The following is an 18,121-nucleotide window of genomic DNA, read 5'->3' as shown; positions in this document are numbered from 1 at the left end:
AAATGAGGAAGGAGAGAAGTGGGAATAATAGGTGACAGCAGTAGTGGTAAATTTGTTGTGCAATAACCTGGTAGCAGAAAAAAAAGAAAAAATAGGAAAGAAAAAGTTGAACAATGCTTTTTGTAACATAAAAATGAAAATTATGATTGTGTTAAAAAATTAACTCCAGTGCTTTTTAGTTACAAAAATATAATCTCAACTTTGTATCTTAAGGAATTTTTTTAAATAGTGCTCAGGTAGTATAAGTAGAGAGAAATTTGCTCTTCTTATCAGTAACATGCCCAGTTATCAATTGCTATATCAATTTGCTGGGGGGTTTTGTTTGTTTGTTTGTTTGTTTGTTTGTTTGTTTGTTTAACCAGAGCATTGCTCGGCTCTGGCTTATGGAAGTGTGGAGGATTGAACCTGGGACTTTGTATTCTCAGGTTTGAGAGTCAGCCTGCATAACCATTATGCTATGTACCCCCACCATATATTAAGTTTTCATTGTATTATATAAAGAGTAGTGCAAGGGGCTGGGTTCAAGACTTCAGTCCCCTCCTGTAGGCGGAAGCTTCACAAACAGTGAAGCACTACTGCAGGTTTCTTTCTCCCCTTCCTTCTCAGTTTCTCTCTACCATTATCCAAAATAAATAAAAGTATTTATTTATTTTGCCTCCAGGGTTATAACTGGGGCTCGGTGCCTGCACTACAAATCCACTGCTCCAGGAGACCATTTTTTTCCCATTTTGTTGCCATTGTTGTTGCCTTTATTGTCGTTATTGTTCCCATTGCTGCTGTTATTGTTGGATAGGACAGAGAGAAATAGAGAGAGGGAGAAAAAGATACCTGCAGACCTGCTTCACCACCTGTGAAGCCACCCCCCTGTAGGTGGGGAGTCAGGGGCTCGAACAAGGATCCTTACTCTGGTCCTTGGTGCTTTGTGCCACCTGTGCTTAACTAACACTGCGCTTCCACCACCCAACCCCCCAACAAAATTTTTTTAAATTTTTTAAAATTTATTTACTTTCCCTTTTGTTGCCCTTTTTTATTGTTGTAGTTATAATTGTTGTTATTGATGTCGTCATTGTTGTATAGGACAGAGAAATGGAGAGAGAGGGGCAGAGAAGGAGAGAGAAAGACAGACACCTGCAGGCCTGCTTTACTGCCTGTGAAGCGACCCCCCTGCAGGTGAGGAGCCGTAGCTCAAACCAGGATCCTTCCGCCAGTCCTTGCGCTTCATGCCATGTGCGCTTTACCCACTGGGCTACCACCCAACTCCCTTAAAAATATTTTTTAAAGAGTAGTACCCAATAAAGCAATTTTAAATGATGTCCTTTCCTTGAATCATTATATTTGCCTAGGCTATTTGTGATCTTATTCACAGTTGAATCAGTGAAATCTACCCCCTATTTTCTTTTTGTACTTACTTCCTGTGTCAGGTGTTTACCCATTCTTTAAATCCAAGCTCATATTCCACTTCCTTTGGAAGTCTTCTTCCCACTATATTCTTCCTTTTCCCTTGAGCCACAGATGATTCACAAGCCTTTTATGAGCCTTTTTCTTAAAAGATTTTATTTTTATTTCTTATTGCTAGGGCTCAGTGCCTTCACGTCGAATCCCCTATTCCTGGTGGCCTTTTTTTTTTTTTTCTGTTCCTTTTCTGTATTTGCTAGGACAGAGAGAAATGAGATGAACAGGGAAGATAGGGAGAGAGACAGAGAGACACCTTCTTCACTGCTTGTAAAGTTTCCCCCTACAGGTGGGGAGAAGGGGCTTGAACCCACATCCTTGTACATGGTACTGTGTACACTTAACCAGGTTTGCCCTCACCTGGCCCCCAGAGGTTTTATTTTTTCATGTTAGATAAATAATGTTTCACAGAGAAAAGCCAGAACCTACACACCAGTACATGCAGCGTAGGCCTCACACCAAGCCTCGGCATGAGTTCTGTGCTCTCCCAGTTGAACTATCTTCCTAGCCATGCACAGATGTGTGTGTTTTTTTTTTTGTTTTGTTATGTTTTTTAACACCATTGGGACTTCATTACTGAAGCGACTGTTTTTCAAATAGAGCGCTGGAGGGAGAGAGGAAAGATTCCACAGAACCAGCCATGCTTTCAGCACAGCAGGGTCTCGACTAGCTGCACTCTCCAGGTGAACTCTTATTCTAGCACTTTTTATCCCATGTGGGATAAAATTCTCTCTTGGAGAATTTCTTCATGATTTTTGTACTGTGACTGCTCTCATGGTTTGGTAAAGCTTATGGATGTTTTGAGGTAACCCACGTGTTGTCTGGATAATGGTTTTAAATGTGTAAAGCGCATAAGAATGCAAAGTAGAGTGGGCCCAGGTGGTGGCACAGTGGCTAAATCGTAGGACTCTCAAATATGAGGCCCTTGAGTTCAGTCTCCCGAAGCACGTGTACCACGAGTGATGCCGATTCTTCCTCTCTTCCTCCTACCCCTCTCATTAGTAAATAAATATTTAAAAAGAAGAATATAAAGTAGACGATTATAGTGAAATGCAGTTCTGTACCTGGCACCTTCCTCATGCTAAGAATTGTATATTTAATGGACTTAGTCTACCTCTTTGTATGCTGTTTCATGCTATTCACCAGCCTGAATCTGTTGCAGACATTGCATTTTCTAGTATTGATTCACTCAATTAGGAGAAACGAGAACCATATCTTACGAGATGATCCTATGATTTTTTTTTCTACCCGAATCTTGAATTACTTGTTTCCCACCTTTTTCCTCCTCGCCCAGTCCCCTTCCTAGCTTATTTTTAAAAATCTGTGGTATTGGGAGTCGGGCGGTGGCGCAGCGGGTTCAGCGCATGTGGCGCAAAGCGCAGGGGCCGGCGTAAGGATCCCGGTTCGAGCCCCCAGCTCCCCATCTGCAGGGGAGTCGCTTCACGGGCGGTGAAGCAGGTCTGCAGGTGTCTATCTTTCTCTCCCCTCTCTGTCTGTCTTCCCCTCCTCTCTCCATTTCTCTCTGTCCTATACAACAACAAAGCAACGTCAGCAATGGCAATAATAACCGCAACAAGGCTGCAACAACTAAGGCAACAAAAAGGGGAAAAAATGGCCTCCAGGAGCGGTAGATTCATGGTGCAGGCACCGAGCCCAGCAATAACCCTGGAGGAAAAAAAAATCTGTGGTATTATGGATGAGAGAGATAGCATAATGGTTATGCAAACAGACTCTCATGCCCAAGGCTTCTAAATCCCAGGTTCAATCCCTTGCACCACCGTAAGTCAGAGCTGAGCAGTGCTCTGGTGTTTCTCTCTGTCTCTGCATTTCTCTCAAAAATAAAATAAAGAAACTATTCAAACAAAACAAACAAAAAATCTGTGGTATTTTTATGTCACTCTAAGAGTTTTCCCAGGGCCAGATTGGGCTGGGCCTAATACATGTGCAGTCTTACTGTTTTTTCGCTGAGACAGAGCACACCTCCCGTGTGGTGCTGAGGCAAAACCTGAGTCACGCACATGGCAAAGAAGGTGTCCTACCCGCTGAGCTCGCCAGGGCTCAGTAACTTAATTTTTAAAAGATCATTTTATTTATAGTGGTCTGTAGCATATGGGTTTCAGGCATATGATTTAAGTTTGAACATTGTGATTCTGCATCAGTTTACACTATGTCAGCTTCACTAACAGAAATCTAATCCCTTCACCCACTTAACCTACCTGCCATACCTCTTCAGACCCTTTGCTTTCATATTTTTATTTCTGTAGTAAACCATTAAGACTTTTCCCCAACTATTCTAGTTTTCAACATTTCTTGGGGGGACTGGCAAAAGATTTGGCTCCAGTAGAAACTTTCAAAAGGAAAGGACTACCATTAGTTGTATCTTGATTTCACATTTACATTATGTTACTCAAAAACTCATTATGGTTAAAGAATTAGCTTCCAGTAGATTTTTCAGAGCACTTGGAAACTCATAGCCTACTAGAGTTCAGTTGTGCATGAGTGGACTTAGCAAAAGATGGACAATGTATGGACAGTGTATGCCTTCCTCCTTCAAAATGTTGGAATTTAGAAAAGTGTTAGAGGCACATTTTTATCTTTAAACATCTAGGTTTGGGGGCAGGTGATAGCACACCTGGTAAGCACACATAGTACAAATCACAAGGATCTGGGTTTGAGCCCCAGCTCCCTACCTGTGGGGGGTGGGGGATGCTTTACAGGCGGTGAAGCCGGTCTGCAGGTGTCTGTCTCTATCTATCTCCCCCTCCTCTTTCAATTTCTCTCTGTCCTATCCAGTAAAATGGAAAAGGTATCCGCCAAGAGCAGTGGATTTACAGTGCCGTCACTGAGTCCCAGTGATAACCCTGGAGGCAGAAACAATCTAGGTTTGCTTTTGTTTGGGAAATTCATGTTGAGTGCAGGTTTCCATTGAGATTCTGTATACGTGGTGCCCTAGCACCTGGGCTACATGAGTTGGCTGGGGTTGAGCTCTGCTTTGCTCCATTGCACTTGAAGTCCTTAGTTACCTGAGTTAATATTCCTCTTCTGTAACTATAAATTGTCTTTAAAGGCTTATTTCCAATTTTCTGTGATTGTAAAAATTGGGTTGTCTGTTCTATGTCTAGGCCAAAACAACTTCATGAAATTCCAGCCTTTTATTGTCCTGACAAAAACAAGGTGAATTTCATTCCAAAAAGCGGCTCTGCTTTCTGCCTCGTCAGTATCCTCAAGCCTCTCCTTCCCACACCAGATCTTACCCTGAAGGGCTCTGGCCACAGCCTGACAGTCACCACAGGCATGACAACCACTCTGCTGCAGCCTATTGCTGTGGCCTCCCTCTCAACAAATCCAGAGCAAGACCGAGTCTCTCGAGGAACAAGTACAGTCATGTCATCAGCCTCTCTCCTCCCACCCCCAGAACCAATTGAGGAAGCGGAAGGGTAGGTCCTGGTGCTGCGACCATTGTCCTGGGAGACGGAGAACCGTCTTCAGATCACAAGACTATGACGGCATCATGTACTCCCAGTTGGCTTTGACAGGCTCCAGCTTTCTCCAGTGACATGTCACAGTGCAGCTTCTGGAAGGAAAGAAAGCAGCCCTTTGACAGCTCTGCTCATTCACGAAGGCCAACAACCTTCAGTGCTTAGCCTGGTTTTGTTTTTGCTTTTTTTCTTTAAGCACTGATTGAAACAAGAAGGGTCTCATTCTTTACTTTTAGAAGGCCAATGTTGCATTGTTTTGTTTATTTTTGTTTGTTTTTGTTTTTCAAGTGAGACTTCGTAAGAAACAAAAAAAACAAAAGCTGATCCCTGAAGACATGATTCTTGAAGGGAGATGTGAATGATGCTGCAAGAACCATCTTTTATATGAAAATGACTATTTTCTAATACCAATGTTACATTTTCTGAAACATAGCAAATAGGATGTTCAAAAGATTCTTTGGTGGCCTCTGTTTCTTGTCTCCCTTTCTAGGTATGTGCTTTTCTCAGTTGCTCTCAGCTCTGGGACCAAAGGGATCGTTGGCGTTTCCCGTTTCCCCAGCAGTCTTAATCTTATGACCATGTTCTTCTCCCAAACAGAATTGATAGGTAAATGCATTGAACAAGTATATATAAAAGGAGATAAAAAGCAATATTAGTACATTGTGTGGTTTATGTTTCTTGATGTCAGAAGTTTGTGCTCTAGGTGGAATACTTGTAAAAACTGCTGTTTTCTTCACTGCTCCTGTACACATTTCACCATGTAGTCAGAAAAATTATAGTCTGAAGACAAATGCTTTCTTTATGTTTTCACTCATCGTTGGAATTTGACTTAAAAGTCAATAAGCCAAAAGGAAACCGCCTAGTGTTGATTCTAAGTAGGAGTAAGGAAGGAGCCCCTTCTGTGAAATACTTATCACGTGGCCTCCCTTCTTTATCACAGGTGTCTTTCTACCTTTAATCTTCACTGTATCATAGTCCCAAGAGATCCCAAAATGGCTGTGCATGGGTTTCCTCCTTTGCTTTTGTGATGTTACTGTCTTGTGGATTTGGTCAGGGTTAGTAGTTTGCCAGGAGTGTAATCCATTGAATAGCAGTCCATAGTCACAGAATCTCACGATTGATTGACATCTTCTTTATGATGGTTGGCATCGAGCTATGTTGCCCACAGATTTTGCTGGTTTCCCACCAACATTCCACATGGGAGGGGGAATGCACTAGACAGCTTTGGAGTATAAGCAACACACACTGTTAAAAGATGCAGACAGTTTTGGATTTGGGCTCATCCTAAGAGAGATCACTGCCAATATCACGAGACAGCAGTATTTCATATTGGTATGTGGTCGTAAAAATAAGGAATAGCTCTTTTTAAAAATGAGTTACAGCAAACAGTATTGATAGAAAGCATCCTTCTAAAATCTTCATGTATTACCTTATGGTGCAATAATTTAATGTTTCTGTAGATAATGTTGGGAAGGAAAAAAGTAAATAATTGCAAAAGAAATACAGTTTAAAAAGCTAATGTGTAGGTTTGTTCAGACATACCACCTCAGACTAAACCTACTGGTGCAGTAAGTCCTCTGAAAGGATTTCATTGTGCACCTTTAAAACATCTAAGCTATCAGAAATACACCATTACAAGCTTAAAATGGAGCTGGATTTAAAAATGAGGTCCTAGCAAATTAGATAAATCTTTCATTTGCCTAAGTGTCAAGTTTCAGTTGGTAGGGCTAATGAATTTAGGTGTCTTTTCAATTCAAAACGAATTTACTTGGAACTACTTCTTTGTTGCTTCTAAATCAGTTGAAACTTATTTGGGCTCTAAAATTTCTGGCTAGCTGGATTTGTTGTTGTTGTTTTTTTTTTTTTAGAACCATACTTCCTTGCTTTCTTGTTAGACCTTTTCACATCACCATTTTACCACTGAGAATTGTTCTGTCAGAACTACAAAAGAAAAGGTAAAACTGGAGTTAGTGAAATGGTAGAGAAGGAAGTTAAAGGCAAAGTTTTTTATTACTTGAATTTTGTTAAGTCTTTTGTTCTTTTCTTTGTCTGACATAGAAGAAATTCTGTCTGCATCCCAAATGACCAAGGGCATTTTACACTTAGAATGCCACTTTGTAAAATTTTTTTTTCACTTTGTTATACTTGTTTGTCTAATTTACATCTTTCTATGGAGTTTTACATATGTTTAAAGTAATTTAAAATCAAAATGGAAGAACAAGTTTAATATTATAAGTCTACATATGTAGAACCTCTAGTCTAATTAGGCTTGGTTCTGAGGAGATAAATGAATTGCATGGCAACCAAACATCCTTTGGGTGTGGGAGAAATTGTGGGGGGAGGGGAGAAGGTACAAATAACTGCCAGTGCCAAAGGGCTAATTTTTAAGCATCTAAGCTTTATTGCAGTCTTAAATATTAACCATAGGTCCATTCAGTTTTAATCTTTAGTTTACAGATGGTTGATTTTTTTTTAAGTGGGACAGTAGAATGCATATTATTTTCTAAAATCACATTCCCTAATTATCTTATTGTTCTCTAGATAACTGAGAAAGTAAATAGAATAGCTTGAGAGGAATTTTTATTTTCATTTTAAGTAAACATACTTCCATGGTGGCAAAAGGAAGAAAGGGGAAACATGCAGAAAGAGCTCTCACGGGTTATTTACTTTGTTAGTCAGTATTTCTCACCCTTAAACAGCTTCATCCTTGTGGTAACATTTACTGTTTCTGATCATGACTGAGTCTTCTGTCATGACTTTTGTGAACAGCTTAAAATACCCTTTCTGTTTCTTTGGTTGATATGGTGAGCATGATGCCAAAATTACTTTGGAAGTAGATTCTTCATTTTGTTTTAAATGTTTGTTCAACTTATGATGAGCCAAATCAGCCTTTTAGAAGGTGCTATTGCTAACTATGGAGTCACTGGCAACAAGAGAGTGTTTTCCTTCCTTTTTCTTTTTCAGTGATTAACTTTTACTAGAAGTTATAGTAGCAGAATTCATAGCCTTCTCATGTCCCAAGAGTAGGATAGGATTTTCAAGTTTTTCTTTTTATAAAGGAAATAAAAGAACAATTGCCACTACTGAATTTCCTTTACTCTTGTAAACTTAAGATTTATTCCTTAATGCTTGGAATTTTGAAGTCTCAGAACCAGACCAATGGAAGTGCTGAATTTGCATTAAAGAAATTAAGAATACCTAACTCTGCACTTTAAAGTTAAGTTTTACTTCTGCCTAAATGAATGATAAGCAGAGCAACCCTGAACAATATTTTTGTTTACACGATCCTGTTGAAAATATAATTTATGTTTTTTAAAGTCTGTTACCTCTTCTCATCTCTGTTGAAGCCGTATAAATCTTTTTTAAAATGCAATTTTTTATCTTTTGTTTTTCTAACAAAATTATCCCAGTAAAACAGCATTTCCAAGAGTGATATTGTTATTATGTACTTACGTATTCCCTGTATTTGAACACTTGTTGCTGCCTCACAAGAAAATAGAACTTTTATGTTAAAAATAAAGTCTGTTCTTGAGTTTTCTCCTGTGTACTTTTATGAAAATTGTCTCATTCATATTTTCTTTTCAGATGCTTCTACCCCAGCATAATCCATAAATGGTGTATATTTTCAGAAAGGGATGGGGAGTGGGTCTGCATGAATAACTGGCTATGTGATTAATGTCAGATGTCTGTGCCACTCTTCACTGACTGTAGAACTAAGGTCCTGGTCTTTGTGGTAACGGCTAAGCAGACAAGTACACAGAAAGATAATGTGCGTATGTTTTTGCTAAGATTTAGGTGAGTGATTTCATTCTAAAGTAGATCTAGAGACTTTTTTGTTTAGAAATTCATTCTCGTCAAGCCGGCCATGTGTTTCCTTTCTGACAGTAAATCAGATGTGAAGGCAGTTGTCAGATAGGGGCTTAGTCTCTGTCTCCACAGCAACACTTGGCAGCCATGTCCCATCTGATGCCGACCGAGAGATGGTCACCTGAAGTGTGGACACCTTTAAGTGAAGTCAGTTTCATAAAAATTGATCAACATGTTATAAAAACTTTTAAAAGTTATTTTGAGGGGGGCCAGGCGGTAGCGCAGCGGGTTAAGCGCACGTGGTGCAAAGTGCAAGGACCAGCATAAGGATCCCGATAGAACCCCCGGCTCCTCACCTGCAGGGGAGTCGCTTCACAGGCTGTGAAGCAGGTCTGCAGATGTCTTTCTTCCCCCCCCCCGCCCCCGTTTTCCCCTCCTCTCGATTTCTCTCTGTCCTATCCAACAACAATGACAGCAATAACAACAATAATAACAACGATAAACAACAATAAAAACAACAGGGGCAACAAAGGGGAAAAAATATCCTCCAGAAACAGTGGATTTGTGCTGCAGGCACCAAGCCCCAGCAGTAACCCTGGAGGCAAAAAAAAAAAAAAAAAAATTGGGGGGGAGTGAGTAAATCAGAGGTTGGGAGAGTGTTGTATAGTGTCATGTATTTACATTGCGATTTACAGTTACACAAAAGACTCAAAACTGCTAGAAGTTTTCTCCTGTTGCCTTTACAGAGAACAAGTGGGGGGGAAATGTAGGTCTCCAAGTTGGGGGTCCCCCTCCCATTTTTTTAGACATTGAGTAAACACATCTCCCAGAAGTGTTTAGAGCTATGATGATAATTTTCTTTTTTTTGCCTCCAGTCGCTGGAGCTCAGTGCTGGCACTGAGTCCACCATTCCTGGTGGCCTTTTTCCCCCCATTTTATTAGGACAGAGAGAATTTGAAAGAGGATGGGGAGATAGAGGGAGAAAAAGTCCCTGCAGACTGTTCCACCCAGACAGGCTCATTAGAAAGCCAGCTTAAGCGGAGTGTTTGGCTACGAACAGTGGCATTAGTATTGGGGGTGCTGAATAGACCTGGTATCGCGGGAATGAGTTTTACGCTCTGCAAAGGCATCTGTGGATATCCTAACATTAAGACATTCCAGAAGATCCCTGCCCAGTAAGTTGGTGCTAATATTAGCTACCAAAGGGCAGAAGTGTCCGGTAGAACCTTCTGGGTCTTCCCACATAAGCGAGTCTCGTGTGCAAAATGCTCTCGTACTTCACTGCTTGTGAAGTGACACCCCACAGGTAGGAAGCAGGGGCTTGTGCTTGGTAATCTGTGCACTTAACCAGGTGCACCACCACCCGGCCCCAGAAATTCTTCTTCTTTTTTTTTTTTTAGATTTTATTTATTTATTAATGAGAAAGATAGGGGAGAGAGAAAGAACCAGACATCACTCTGGTACATGTGCTGCCAGGGATTGAACTCTGGACCTCATGCTTACGAGTCCAGTGCCTTATCCACTGCATCACCTCCCAGACCACAGGATTCTTTTCTTTAGATTGCTTTTTAAATGGTTAGTTGTGAAGTGCTTTTTGTTTTCTCTGTACTTTTTAAAATCTGATTTAATATTGTTTTACAAGATTATAAGATTATAGAAGTATAGCTCAACACCATAACCAAAGTTCTGTGACACCCTCCTCACCGTTAACCACCATTGTTTTCATGAAGTCTTAGCTTTTTTTCCTTTAAAAAAGTCACATCTTTCTATTCCCTAAACTCCACATATGAGCGAAAGCGCCCAGTAGTTGTCTCCTTTATTTCCTCCATGATTAATAAGCATAGTCATCACCAGCTCCTATTAACTTCACTAATCTCTTCCATGTATATCACTACCAAGGTTTGGTTTTTGTCTTTTCCCTTGCTAAGTTTAGATGTGTTTGTTTGTTTTACCAGAGCACTGCTCATTTCTGGAGTATAGAGGTGTAGGGGGTGAACCTAGGCCTTTGGAGCCTCAGGACTTGGAAGAGTTTCATGCCCAACCATTATGCTGTCTCCCCCACCTGAGGTGTACTTTGAAAAAGACTTTGAGCCCGTTAGAGCATGGCATGATAATTAAAAAATAGCCTTTTGTTTTTATTGTTTTTCAAACTGTTGAATCTTAAACTAGATGAAATGGACCTAGCCAACATTTTTTAATGAGCTAACAGGCAATTAATTATGATTTTAAAAGTTCTTTGCCTCCAGGACAATCTTGGACTCAGTGCCGACACTATAAATCCACTGATCCTGGAGGCCATTTTTTTCCACTTTATTAGATAGGACAGAGAAATTAAGAGAGGAGGGGGAGACAGAGGGAGAAAGACAGATACCTGGAGACCTACTTTGCAGCTTGTGAATCATCAGGTGGGGAGCAGGTGTTCAAACCTGGATCTTTGAACTTTGCACTAAGTGTGCTTAGCTGAGTGCACCACCTCACACTCACCTCCCCCCCTTGTCTCCTGTTCTCTCTTTATCTTTGACTATCAAAAATAAAGTAGTTGTTTTTTTTTTAATATTTATTTTTTATTCTTTTGTTGCCCTTGCTTTTATTGTTGTAGTTATTACTGTTGTTGTAATTGATGTCGTCGTCGTTGGATAGGACAGAGAGAAATGGAGAGAGGGGGAGAGAACAGTAAGACACCTGCAGACCTGCTTCATCGCTTGTGAAGCGACTCACCCTGCAGGTGGGGAGCCAGGGGCTCGAACCGGGATCCTTATTGCCAACCCTTGCACTTTGCGCCACCTGCGCTTAACCCACTGCGCTATCACCTGACTCCCCCCAAAAAATAGTTTAACAAACAAAACAAGCATATTCACACATAATCATTTTTTGTAAGACTTGCTAGGCACTGAGATGCAAATAGGTTGTAAAGTAAAAACATAAGACTTCTTACTATGGATTGTGATCCAAACAAGTTGAAAAGTATTGGTCTACCTGCCTTTAGGTTGGTCTGGAGGATTCATTCATATAAAGATGAGTTTTGAAAACATGCTTTTCTATTTCCCTTTAATTAGTATTTCCAAATTGCTGGACTTACTGGTTTCTTGTTTCTTTTTTTAACTTGTCTTTTCAGAAGTTTGTATTTTACTCAGATTTCATGCTTAGTCTTTGATTCTCATATGTAAGTATGGATTAGCCCTACTAAATGTGGGCTAAATAAATGTGGGTTAAAAACCACAAGTATAGCCATCCATCTTTATTTCATGTGGTAAATGGCTATTTCTTATAAGTTTTAATGATTCAGAAGAGATACAAAGCCCTGAGTCCAAGCCTTCAGCTGGGATGCTGTTTCTGACTCTGCAAATTCAGGTTCTTGGGCCAAGAACCATCTCTTTGAACCTCAAAGTAGGTTTTTTTGTTTTGTTTTTCTTTGTTTGTACTTGATACCAGAGCACTGCTCAGCTCTGCCTTATGGTGGTATGGGGGATTGAACCTGAGAACTTGGAGCCTTAGGCAGGAAAGTCTGTTTGCATAACTATTAGTCTGTTTCCCTCACCCTAGGTTCCTTACTTATATGATGAAGGTGGTGATAGTGACATCAGCCAAATGGCTAGTGAAAATGAAACTAGCTTAACTTACAAAACTAGAAAGAAGACAGTTATCATCTCCTTTACATTTTATTTGATAAATTAGCTTATTCCTTAATAAAGCCAAAGGTTTTTGGTCACAGAAAATGGTCTCATAAAATTAATTTAATTGGGGTCCAGGTGGTGTTGTCCTTGGTAGAGCAATGTACAAGGACCAGGGTTCAAACCCCTTCACCACCACCCGGAGGAGGAAACTTCACAAGTGGTGAAGCAGTGCCGTGTCTTTCTCCCTTTCTTTTAAATATTTATTCCCTTTTGTTGCCCTTGTTTTATTGTTTTAATTATTATTGTTGTTGTTATTGATGTCGTCATTGTTGGATAGAACAGAGAGAAAGGAGAAGACAGAGAGGGAGAGAGAAAGACACCTGCAGACCTGCTCCAGCACCTGTGAAGCGACTCCCCTGCAGGTGGGGAGCCGGGGGCTCGAACCAGATTTACGCTGGTCCTGGCTTGGTGCCACCTGCACTTAACCTGCTGCGCTACCGCCCGACTCCCTCTTCCTCCCTTTCTACTTCCTCATTCCCTTCAGTTTCTCTCTTTTAACTAATTTTTTTTTTAAATCATTTTACCTGGTAAAGTATATGGTGTTGAATTGAAATAAAAATGGGTAACACTAACAGCTTATGTAATATCAAGTACTTTAATTTTTTCTTTCTATGTTTGGTTCTTTTTGTAAAGATTTTATTAATAAGAAAGAGCCAGCCACCACTCTAGTATATATGCTGCCAGGGACTGAACTCAGGACCTCATGCTTGAGAGGCCAATGCTTTATCCACTGTGCCACCTCCCAGACCACTGGTACTGTTTTTTGTTTGTTTTGCCTCCAGGGTTATGCTGGGGAACTACAAATCCACTGCTTCCGGAGGCCATTTTTCCCACTTTTATTGCCCTTGTTGTTAGATATGACAGAGAAATAGAGAGGAGGGAAGACAGGGAGAGAAAGATAGACACCTGCAGACCTGCTTCACCACTAAGTGAAGCCACCCCCTCCCAGCCCCCCAACGTTACTGTTTTTAACCAGAGTACTGCTCAGCTCTGGCTTATGTTGTGGGTGGTTGAACATGGGCCTCATGCATGAGAGTGTTTTTGTATAATCATTATGATATCTAGCCCACCACAAATTTTTCTAATGTAATAATTTTATTTCATCTATCCTGTAGATGAAAAATTAGCCATTTTCCAAACCTCACTGATACTCATCTGTAACAGAATTAAATACTGTTATTGCTGTACATGTATACTACTGCACCGTCACCTGCGTCTTTGCCCTTAAAGACTTCATCCTTGCCTCAGCTGCGAACAGACTGGTTCAGAGGGCCTAGAGAAAGCTGGTTAAACGCTCGTTGTAGACAAGGAAGTTAGTGACATAACTATTCAAGTTCTTTTGGTCTTAATTGCTGTAGATGCAGACATTCAAGAAAATAATTTTCTTTCATTTGGGAAGTAAATCTTAAAAGAGAGGCAGAAAATATTGGCACTCCCATTGTTGGTAGTTTTTTTAACCTATTGTGGAAAAGGCATTTTTCCTATTATTTTTTTAATTTATCTATTTATTGGATAGAGACAGCCAGAAATTGAGAGGAAGAGGAGAGGGGGAGGGAGTGAAACAGAGACCTGCAGCCCTGCTTCATCACTTGCAAAGTGTTCCCCCTGCAGGTGGGGACCGGACTTGAACCCAGGTCCTTGTGCACTGTAAAGTACACTCAACCAGGTGTGCCACCACCTGGCCCCTTGAATTAATATTTTGAGGGTGGTATTTTTGCCCAAACTTAATCTCTACATGTCAAGATTCTGGGGCTGTTTGCTTATCCAATATAAGGAGACACAGGGTCCCAGAAGTACTATGGAGTAAATGCAGGCTAGCTGGGTCAGTGCTGGCTGGCTTGTACTCCTGCCTGTGTTTGACAAGTCATGCTTTTTCTCTCTGTACTTTTTATTTCCATATATATATTTGGTATTGGCTGAAATGGGGTCCCATACATGTATGATTTCACTGCTCTGGGACACTTGCCTCACTGAGCCGGGGAGAGACTGCAGCAGTGAAGCTCCCTCCATCACAGCTGCACCTCCTGCCTGTGTGGTGCCAGCATTTGGACCTGGCTTGCATCCAAGGCGATGCAGACACCCTACGAGGTGAACTACCTGTCTGGCCCTGTTACGTTTTCATTGGCTATTGCTTCTAGCTTCAGATTTTTTATATTTTATTAAGAGGATAAAGCACATATTCTGTTATTTCCCAGGTCTCACGAAGTTCCTCTGTATGACGTCAGATGGGGAGTAAAAACCAGTCTCACAAGGATATCAGTTGCTTTAATTTAGTGTTCATTCTCTGGCATCAGTTCAGTCTTCTTGCTACTCTTAAGGTTCTGTGTGAAACCCAAACATTAAATAAGGAGATACATAATTGAATGTGTATTGGATGTTTAGGAAATAAGCTTTTTTAAAAATCTTAGACCATCTAGTAAGCTTTATTAAGAGGCTCAGAAAAGTAGACAGAACACATTCGGTTCCTTTGTTCATATACTTGTAAGACCTTGATGCTTCTCATTAGTTTGTAAAGATATATATGTGAAATATTTATAGTTGAAATACACTTTTTCATTGTGCAAATACTGAAACCTTTTAGATACAGCTTCTAATAAGAGTTATGTTTTATAACTGATGAAATTTAAAAAAAAAATATCCGGTTACACTGATCAGGTCTTCATATTCCCTGGCATTCTTGCCCCTTGAAAAGTGATAGATCAGGCAAACTTAAGTTTATTCTGCAGCTTTCTTGTGGTTAGATGATTCTTGGCTGGTATTACAGAGACCAGTATTTCTCGCACTCTGTATAAAGGAGCTTGCTGCTCAGGTTAATTAATTTGTCTCTTTATGGTTGATTTAGACAAATAGCAGTTCTGTTCTGTTTCTTTCACTCCCTTCTGAATATGTATTGTGCTTGCTTTTCTATGTTGGTAATTCCTGTGTAAAATAGCCAGGCTTCTATTTGGCTTCTAAATTAATGCTTGATCCTTAAATAACTAGTCTTGAGAAAATATGAGGTTACTTTTATTTTAATAAAAATTTTAAGGTACTTCTCAAAAATGGGCTTGTTTGGCTGACTAAGGTTATAACGAGAGCTGGTAACGCAAATAACGTTACTTCCGGTTAAATGGTCAACTACATGTCCTGTGTTGAAAAAGAAAACTTAAAAATTGGATAATACAAATTTCCTTGAAGGGAGTAGCGCAGCAGATGGCGCAAAGCACAAGGACCCGTCTAAGTCCCGGTTCAAGGCCCCAGTTCCCCATGTGCAGGGGAGTCACTTCACAGGTGGTGAAGCAGGTCTGCAGGTGTCTTTCTTTCCCCGTCTTCTCCGTCTCTATTTCTCTGTCCTATCCAACAATGACAACAATAAATACAACAATAAAACAAGGGCAACAAAAGGGAATAAAATATATTTTTTAAATAAAATTCCTTGAATGTTTCAGTGTTTGAGAACTCTTCCCCTTAAAAACTGAGGGCAGTGAATCTTCACATTGAGTCTGGGCTTCAAGCTTGGGAAGGCTGTCATGGTTTTCTTCTGCGTTGGAGTGTCTTTATTTACTGCTGACAACAGGCTGTTTGTGTGTTTAGGGGAAACAGTCAAGTATGCCTGAACTGATGTAGTAGTGATGAAACATGGTGAAAAGTGGCACAAGTGGTAGAAGCAAGTTAGCATTTCTGACGTGCTCAAAGTTGAGAGCAAAGTCATCACAGGCTTAGAATTTAGACTACGTGTTGGTAACCCACCCTTAGTGATTGCATCTTGGTGTAGGTTAGTTAGGCACACTTACTGAGCTTAAAAGAAAATGCTTCAGTAAATACAAAATCACTGGAATAAGTATGGAAGAAGAAAAAAAAAAATCAGTAGCCTTTTCCTGAGGCCGTGTTTCAGCCCCTGAGCAAGGTTCTTAAGCCTACCCTGCATTCAGCCATCCGCACCGGTGGCTCTCTGGAGAGCTGTGGGTAGTTCACGTCATAGTTCTGCCAGGCTGCTCTGGGGCGAGGTGGACTGTATTTTGCCGCCTCTGGTCTGTTCCTAAAAACAGTTTTTCTATATTTAATGACTTGAACACTGTTATTCTTTCATAAATCTGTTTAGAACTACTGCAAGTAGTTCTAAAGAACTACTGTGAATAACTTGGTTGTTTTCTCTTTTTTTATTTTTTATTGATTTTCCCTTTTGTTGCCCTTCTTGTTTTATTGTTATAGTTATTAATTGTTGTCGTTGTTGTTGGATAGGACAGAGAGAAATGGAGAGAGGAGGGGAAGACAGGGAGAGAAAGACACCGCAGACCTGCTTCACCGCCTGTGAAGCGACTCCCCTGCAGGTGGGGAGCCAGGGGCTCAAACCGGGATCCTTGAGCCGGTCCTTGCGCTTTGCGCCACCTGAGCTTAACCCACTGTGCTACTGTCAGACCCCCAACTTGGTTGTTTTCTTATGAAGATAAAAGGACTAGAATATAAAAAGATACCAGGAGAACTGCCTCAAAACTAAAGAATGAGCAAGAAAAAATGAGCATGGAATGTGATTGAGTAGGTGTGCACATCAGCATGAACAGCCCTCCCTCCAGGCCTTTCCTCTAAGGATCACAGGAGCAACATGCAGAACGCCGGGGGTAATGGTCAACCAGAGAGGGGAAAAGTAGCAGAAATGAGACGCTGCCTTAGTGAGTTGAAGAGCTTTTGGTAGCTGCAGGAAATATTCTGGATTAAATCTTATCAAGGGGCACAGGTGAGTATGAACATACATATATAAGGATAAAGGGTCAGAAAGGTGTCTCCCTCACTCCAGCAGAAGGGCCATAGAGGAAGGGTTACTGTTGGTAGTTGCTTCGTGTTTCAGGAAAAGCCAGTTTCTGTAGCAACATGTAAAAACCAAGCAGGAGGACACCTACACATCTGGAACATCTTTGGATATTCTTGTAGCCTGAAAAGGGGAGCGGAATTTCTCCTTTTCTATGGAGAATGGATTTAGCAAATCATCATGTTACTTCCCTGTAAAAAATCCAATAGAGGAATCGACAGGTGCCCGTGATTGTGTATGAAGGAGAAATGACAACTCTTGCATTTTAGCCTCCTAGTGGAATACACAAGCACCAAGTTTCTCTGATTTCATGAAAGTAAATTGAGTTCTGAAGTCTTTCTAACTCAAGACAAAACTGAGCTGGGTCTAATGCTATTTTCCAGAACAGAAAATTTTAAAAAAATCACCCCAAGTTGTAACCTAACTTCTACACCAGCTGCCCTTTTCCCACACAGAGAATCCTCAGCATTAAAGGCTTCCAGATAAGTATGCCCAATTCCAACCCACAGGCTTATTCCTGTTATTTTGCCTTAAAATTAGGTATCTAGCTCACACTCTAATTATTTCTAATAGTTTCCACATGTTACCAATGGCTGCAGATCCAAGATATTAAAAAGATGCTGAATCTATTCACATGTGGTCCTGACTGTTTGAAGTGGGCTGACAAGTGCAAACAAGATGTGTTTGTGTCTGGATTAGAGCAGAGGCTCCCTTCCCCCAAACGCAGCATGTTGCAGACTGATGTCTGAAGGTGGCTGAGTGACAGGACAACTTCAGTCAGGCATTAAGAAGTTCATCGTCAGAGTGTCCGATAGCATCTGGGTTTGAAAGTGGATCCAAGTCTGCAAACAAACTGAACCAGGCTGACATATCCTGGTTACTACTATCTGGAGCTATGGAAAAAAGGAAATAAATTATTATAG

At 40.6% G+C, this 18,121-nt stretch overlaps 2 protein-coding genes across 7 annotated transcripts in view; one reads left to right on the top strand and one right to left on the bottom strand.

The window, feature by feature from the left end:
- Positions 1-18,121, top strand: part of FAM117B (family with sequence similarity 117 member B) — a 94,957-nt gene that overhangs the window by 67,335 nt on the left and 9,501 nt on the right. Inside the window, exon 8 of one of the 3 annotated variants that reach the window (XM_060194112.1) lies at positions 4,575-8,468. The exons of 1 other annotated variant lie outside the window; for it this stretch is intronic. In XM_060194112.1, the coding sequence (XP_060050095.1) occupies positions 4,575-4,893 (319 nt within the window). In that variant the 3' untranslated portion in view covers positions 4,894-8,468. Of the gene's footprint in view, positions 1-4,574; positions 8,469-18,121 lie in introns of those variants that run through there. One more of the 3 variants, XM_060194114.1, reaches the window with a different exon arrangement.
- The window catches only part of ICA1L (islet cell autoantigen 1 like), a 49,735-nt gene continuing 46,430 nt past the window's right edge, over positions 14,817-18,121 (bottom strand). For all 4 annotated transcript variants that reach the window (XM_060194117.1, XM_060194116.1, XM_060194118.1 and 1 more), the window contains one exon: positions 14,817-18,091. In XM_060194117.1, the coding sequence (XP_060050100.1) occupies positions 17,976-18,091 (116 nt within the window). In that variant the 3' untranslated portion in view covers positions 14,817-17,975. The remainder of the gene's footprint in view (positions 18,092-18,121) is intronic.

Source organism: Erinaceus europaeus, chromosome 7 (genome assembly GCF_950295315.1).
Source record: "Erinaceus europaeus chromosome 7, mEriEur2.1, whole genome shotgun sequence".
NCBI lineage: Eukaryota > Metazoa > Chordata > Mammalia > Eulipotyphla > Erinaceidae > Erinaceus > Erinaceus europaeus.
This window is presented reverse-complemented; position numbering and strand designations above follow the sequence as displayed.